This window comes from Rhinopithecus bieti, unplaced genomic scaffold, assembly GCF_001698545.2.
Source record: "Rhinopithecus bieti isolate Rb0 unplaced genomic scaffold, ASM169854v2 scaffold_13747, whole genome shotgun sequence".
Lineage (NCBI taxonomy): Eukaryota > Metazoa > Chordata > Mammalia > Primates > Cercopithecidae > Rhinopithecus > Rhinopithecus bieti.
Window position 1 is genome coordinate 596927 of NW_016807729.1, and position 6934 is coordinate 603860.

Genomic DNA, 6934 nt, shown 5'->3' on the forward strand with positions numbered 1-6934 from the left:
TCAAGCAGCAGGGGGGATGTCTCTTCTTTTTTTTTTTAGACGGAGTCTTGCTCTGTCGCCCAGGCTAGAGTGCAGTGGCCGGATCTCAGCTCACTGCAAGCTCCGCCTCCCGGGTTTACGCCATTCTCCTGCCTCAGCCTCCAAAGTAGCTGGGACTACAGGTGTCCGCCACCTCGCCCGGCTAGTTTTTTGTATTTTTTTTTTTTTAGTAGAGACGGGGTTTCACCGTGTTAGCCAGGATGGTCTCGATCTCCTGACCTCGTGATCCACCCGTCTCGGCCTCCCAAAGTGCTGGGATTACAGGCTTGAGCCACCGCGCCCGGCCGATGTCTCTTCTTAGCACGAGTGCAGAGCCTTGTAGTAGCTATTCAGGAATTGCGCTGAGTCTGTGAAGGAACACGCGGATGAGTGGATGCCTTCCGTGTGTGCATTCCTGTCTGTGTGCTGGGGAGTGGGCTCCCAGGGAGACTGACAGCTCTGCCAGGGTCCAGGTTCCCTTCCTCTCTCTCACCACTGAACACTGCCTCCTACACCCACGAAAGGTGTCAGAGATGACTTGTGAATGGTTAAACGCAAATATGTAAGGAGACCCTGAAAAGAGACCAGCAAGTAAGAAACAGTTTTTTTTTTTTTTTGACATGGAGTCTCGCTCTGTCACCCAGGCTAGAGTGTAGTGGCTTGATCTCGGCTCACTGAAACCTCTGCCTCCTGGGTTCAAGCGATTTTCCTGCCGCAACTTCCTGAGTAACTGGGATTACAGGCACGCGCCACCACGCCTGGCTAATTTTTGTATTTTTAGTAGAGACGGGGTTTCACCATGTTGGTCAGGCTGGTCTTGAACTCCTGACCTTGTGATCCTCCCGCCTCAGCCTCCCAAAGTGCTGGGATTACAGGTGTGAGCCATTGCGCCTGGCCAAGAAACAACTTTTAAAATAATTGTGGTGGTGCTATTTTCCCTTGAGAATTAACTGAGGGTGGACTTGACTACACTGAAGAGATGCATATGTCTCAGGGGTGACGTGGGGGAGGGTGTCATCAATTGTTCACTTTACTGGTTCAGGGACACAGAAAATGGACCTCATTTTCTATGACAGGCACCATCTCTTCCCCTCTTTTTTAGGTGGGGAGGGGGTACATCTTACATTTGCCAGTGTATATCAGGTGGGGCCTCCGTTTCTTCTGTCTCCTAGGCGACTCAGGCTCTGTGGTCCCCCTCCTGTCTCAGATGGCCTCTGGGGCCTTTGAGACCTGGTATTGGCTGGAAAAGGGGTCTGGGACCCTCACTGGTTCTGCTGGGCTGGGCTGGCCTCCAAACAGGGAACATGGAAGTGGCCTTCTGGGAGCCATACTGGCTTAAAGTGCTGTCTGCTCACTGGCACCAGCTTGTCCATCCCCAGATAGTCCACTAGGCCTGGGGGCACGTGAGGGATGGGGTGTTGCTTCAGACTCACCTCTCCAGCCATGTTCCTCCAAGGCAGCCCTACAGAAACCAGGTTTCTCTGAGGGGCTTGCAACCTGCCTGGGCTGTGCTGAAAAACAAAGGTTCAGCCTTTGGTTCAGCCTCTTGTTCACACAGTCTCGATGTTTCTCCATCTCCCCCTCCTGTATGGCTGGGCTGGGTAGAGCTGGAGGTGGGGGTGCGGGGTGAGGACCTCCTCCTCCTTCCATCTTCCCTCTTTTTCAAATTCTGCTGGGCTGGAAGGTACCAGCGATCTGCTTCCTCTTCTTTTTTTTTTTCTTTTTCAGATGGAGTCTCGTTGTTGCCCAGGCTGGAGTGCAGTGGTGCGATCTCAGCTCACTGCGACCTCTGCCTCCCAGGTTCAAGCGATTCTCCTGCCTCAGCCTCCCGAATAGCTGGGACTACATGTGCATACCATCACACCCAGCTAATTTTTTTGTATTTTTAGTAGAGACAGGTTTCACCGTGTTAGCCAGGATGGTCTCAATCTCCTGACCTCGTGATCCTGCCTCCTTGGCCTCCTAAAGTGCTGGGATTACAGGCGTGAGCAACTGCGCTCGGCCTTCCTCTTCCTTTTGACCACAGACATCCCTGTTGATATTTTCTCCTAACTGTACAAGCCTCAGAGTTCAGCCTCAATAGTGAAAGGGATATTTATCTTTTTTTTTTGAGACAGAATCTTGCACTGTCACCCATGCTGGAGTGTAGTGATCCGATTTCGGCTCACTGCAACCTCTGCCTCCCAGGCTCATGATATTCTCCAGCCTCAGCCTCTCCGGTAGCTAGGATTACAAGCGTGTGCTGCCACATCCAGCTAATTTTTGTATGTTTAGTAAAGACGAGGTTTCACCATGTTGGCCAGGCTCGTCTTGAACTCCTGACCTCAGGTGATCCGCCCACCTTGGCCTCCCAAAGTGCTAGGATTACAGGCATGAGTGTCCTTTCTTTTATAAACTTGTGACTATCCTAATCTCCCCTGAGAAAATAGCAGGAAAGGTCACATACGAGAGAGAGCACAGCAATGCGAATTCAAAATGTCATCCTTGTCTGCATATGGGTTGACTGCCAGGCTTCTTGGGAGAGGGCATGAGTGGCGTGGTGGTCCTTGGCTCTCTAAGAACTTATCCTTGCCTCTCCCTTTACACCTGTTGCCCGGGCTCATTCCTCGTGCTCCAGCCCCACTCCTGTCTTTCTGATCCTTAGACCATATCAGTCATGCCTATGTTTGGATCTTTCCGGTCAGCTCTTCCCTTTGCTTCAGCTTCTCCTCTAGTTGTTTCTCAGCTGAGTTTCTTCTCAGCCATTCGTTTATTCAACGGCTTTTAAATTGGGTCATTACAATTATTAGGCGCAATGCTGGGCACTGAGAGTTGTGTGGTGAGCAAGAGGAGCTCATGGTTTAAAGAAGGGAGACCCCGGCCATCCCCTGGATGGGTGCGAATGTTCCCCAGTGCCAGGAAGGAGCGGGAGGGTGCATTGAGAGCTCGTGAGATGGATCTGATGGAGTCTAGGGAGTAGCAGATGCTTTCCTGAGGAAGTGAGGATGAAGCTGGGATCTGAAGGTGGAAGAGGAGGCAGAGTGATCTAATTTGAGGCCAGGCTCTGTCTTATCCATGGCTAAGTCCAATTGATTTTGCCTTCTCAATATCTCAAATCTATCCACTTATCTCCCTCCAGCGAAACCCCACTGACCCCACTGACTGAGTCTGAGGGACATCTTCAGGTTTCACCAGTTACTTGAAGCAGTGTTTGGTGGCCCCTTTCCCTCCGCTTTCCTGATGCGCACCCTCTGGTTTTCTTCCTGCTTCTTAGATCCGTCCCTCCTGAGTCCCATGTGATATTGTCCCCCATCTACCTATAACCAGTTGTGAAGTCGCAGAGTTCCTCCAGGTCCAGCCCAGGCCGCTCACTTTCTCTCCAGGCGAGTAGGAAATTCTGTCCATGCTGTGGCCTCAGCTATTGCTTACACAGAGATGGCCTACAGCTTTAATCACTCAGGCATCTCCTCTGCACCATAGCTGTTTACTTAACATTTCCTCTAAGTGGAAATGTTAACAGCTTGATATGTGTCTAAAATAAAACTCATGATCTTTCCCTCTAACCCTGTTCCCTTCCAGAATTTCTGGTGTCAGTGGATAGCCCACCATCCTGTTACACAAGCCAGAGATCTTGAGTCATCTTTGATGCCTTCTTCTCTATCACTCCCATATCCAATCAGTCACTGAGTTCTGGAGATTTGACTTTCTAAATAAATATCTCTCAAGTTCACCTACTCTTCTCCCTCATCCACCATCACCAGCTTAGTCCAAGTCACCATCAATTTTTGCTTTGTCGCCCAGGCTGGAGTGCAGTGGCACAATCTCGGTTCACTACAACATCCGACTCCCGGGTTCAAGCAATTCTCCTGCCTCAGCCCCCTGAGTAGCTGGGATTACAGGCACACGCCACCATGCCCGGCTAATTTTTTTTTTTTTTGAGATGGAGTCTCACTCTGTCGCCCAGGCTGGAGTGCAGTGGCCGGATCTCGGCTCACTGCAAGCCCGCCTCCCAGGTTCATGCCATTCTCCTGCCTCAGCCTCCCGAGCAGCTGGGACCACAGGCGCCCGCCACCACGCCCGGCTAGTTTTTTGTATTTTTAGTAGAGACAGGGTTTCACCATGTTAGCCAGGATGTTCTCGATCTCCTGACCTCATGATCCACCCGCTTCAGCCTCACAAAGTTCTAGGATTACAGGTGTGAGCCACCGCCCCCGGCCTCAGATTGGGCTTTTTGAATCATCACATCACATCACATCACATCACATCACACCACACCACACCACACCACACCACACCACACCACATCACATCACATCACATCACATCACATCACATCACATCATCTACTTCAAATCTTAAAATCCTTCCGTGGCTTTTTAATTCCTCTTAGGAGGAAGAAAGGAATCTTCCATAATGTCTGCAAGGCCCTGCCTGATCTCACACTCTCTCTTTATTGCTTCCACTGAAGTCTTCTGTGGAATTTGAGGGGCACTGGCCTCCTTGCTTGGACTTGGGAAACCCAATAACACATTTACGACCATCTCTCAGGGTGAGAGTGATTCTGTAGATGGCTACTCCTATCTGTTTTATGTTGCTCTTTCTTAGCTTCAGTTAGAGAGAGGGTCTTGTCTGTTAGTCCTCAGAATGTATTCTCCTTGGAGCTGTATTAGTCAGGATTCTCTGGAGCGAAGAACTAATAGGCTAGATGTATATACGAAGGGGAGTTTATTAAGGAGTACTGACTCACACGATCACAAGGTGAAGTCCCACAACAGGCCATCTGCAAGCTGAGGAGCAAGGAAGCCAGTCCAGGTCCCAAAACCTCAAAAGTAGGGAAGCTGACAGTGCAGCCTTCAGTCTGGCCGAAGGCTGAAGAGCCCCTGGCAGACCACTGGTGTAAGTCCAAGAGTCCAAAAGCTGAAGAACTTGGAGTCTGATGTCGAGGGCAGGAAGCATCCAGCATGGGAGAAAAATGAAGGCCAGAAGACTCAACAAGTCTGCTCATTCTACTTTCTTCTGCCTGCTTTGTTCTAGCCATGCTGGCAGCTGATTAGATGGTGCCCACCCAGAATGGGGGTGGGTCTGCCTCTCCCAGTTCACTGACTCAAATGTTAATCTCTTTTGGCAACACCCTCACAGACGCACCCGGGAACAATACTTTGCATCCTTCAATCCAATCGAGTTGACACTCAGTATTAGCTGTCACAGAGCCCAAGACCCCTCTACATACCTATCACACGCTATGTGGTTCTTGTTAATGGATATTATTTGTGAATGAAAGAATGAACTATCTTTAAAATGTAGATTTTTCCTGTGAGTGTATATGTGTGTGTTTTGTTGTTGTTGTTGTTGTTGTTGTTATTGTTGAGACAAAGTCTCCCTCTGTTGCCCAGGCTGGAGTGCTGTGGTGGGATTGCGGCTCACTGAATCCTCCACCTTTCAGGTTCAAGTGATTCTCCTGCCCCAGCCTCCAGAGTAGCTGGGACTGCAGGTGCACACCACTACACCTGGTTAATTTTTGTATTTTTCGTAGAGATGAGGTTTCACCATTTTGGCCAAGCTGTTCTCAAACTCCTGACCTCAAACGATCTGCCTGCCTCGGCCTCCCAAAGTGTTGGGATTGCAGGTGTCAGCCACCGCTCCTGGCCTAAAATGTAGATTTTCCTGGTTCCCCCTTGATTATGAGACTGTGATCCAGAATATTCACAGGGAATCACTCTTAAGAACACTTGCAGTGTCTCTACAGATTTCTTTGTTTTCCCATTGTAGCCATGGAAATAAAGAAACCTTCTCTTGCCGGGGAATCAAGCTGGCTGTGGACTGGTTCAGGGACAGAGGACACACCTACATCAAAGTTTTTGTTCCATCCTGGAGGAAGGACCCACCAAGAGCTGACACCCCTATCAGAGGTATGCTGGAGCAGATGTATGCCCAAGAGGTACTAGACAAGTTTCCTTGGTGCACTTCTAACATCAATAGTCAAAAATCTACTTAGTTGTTTGTTTAATGATGTTTGTCTTCCTCACTGTGCTATAAGCTCCATGAAGGCACTGATTATGACTGTTCAATGCCATAGCCCCAGCACCTAGTACCTAGCACCTAGCCTTAACACCTGGTATTCAATAAGTAGTTCAAAATTAGATGTTCATTAAGCAGTTGTTGAGTAGATGAATGAACAAGTTACTCTTTTGGTGTGTTAAGTTATCAAAATAATTGTGCCTGACACCTTTTAATACCTGAAGAGACACTGGATCTGTATTCCACTCCTAATAGTTTATAGCATTTGAAAGAGACATTTATTTGGTCAGGTAATATTTATTTACTGAATGCCTCATCTAATCTCTTTATTTAAAAAGAAGAAGAAAACTGAGACCCAGGGAATTCTTCTTCTTATTTTTTGAGACCGAATCTTGCCCTGTCGCCAAACTGGAGTACAGTGGCACGATCTTGGCTCACTGCAACCTCCTCCTCCTGGGTTCAAGTGATTCTCCTGCCTCAGCCTTCTGAGTAGCTGGGATTACAGGCATGTGCCACCACACCCAACTAATTTTTATATTTTTAGTAGAGATAGGGTTTCACCATGTTGGCCAGGATTTTCTCAATCTCTTGACTTCGTGATCTGCCCTCCTCAAAATCCCAAAGTGCTGGGATTACAGGCAAGAGTCACCTCACTCAGGCTCTTCATTTTTAATTCTTCAATCAGCTAGGAATATTTTAAGCTACAAATATTAGAATACTGCGGTTTTATTATTTATTTATTTAGTTTTGAGATGGAGTCTCATTATGGCTCATTGCAGACTTGCTCTCCCCTGGGTCAGGAGATCCTCCTACCTTAGCCTTTTCAGTAGCTGGGACTATAGGTGCCCATCACCACACCCAGCTGGTTCCTTCCTTCCTTCCCTCCTCCCTCCCTCCCTCCCTCCCTACCTCTTTCTTT

The 6934-nt window shown here is 48.7% G+C and overlaps 1 protein-coding gene across 4 annotated transcripts in view; it reads left to right on the top strand.

Annotated features, from left to right (window-relative positions):
• ZC3H12D (zinc finger CCCH-type containing 12D) overlaps nt 1-6934 on the top strand; it is a 41838-nt gene that overhangs the window by 23429 nt on the left and 11475 nt on the right. For all 4 annotated transcript variants that reach the window (XM_017883662.1, XM_017883663.1, XM_017883665.1 and 1 more), the window contains exon 4: nt 5767-5906. In XM_017883662.1, the coding sequence (XP_017739151.1) occupies nt 5767-5906 (140 nt within the window). The remainder of the gene's footprint in view (nt 1-5766; nt 5907-6934) is intronic.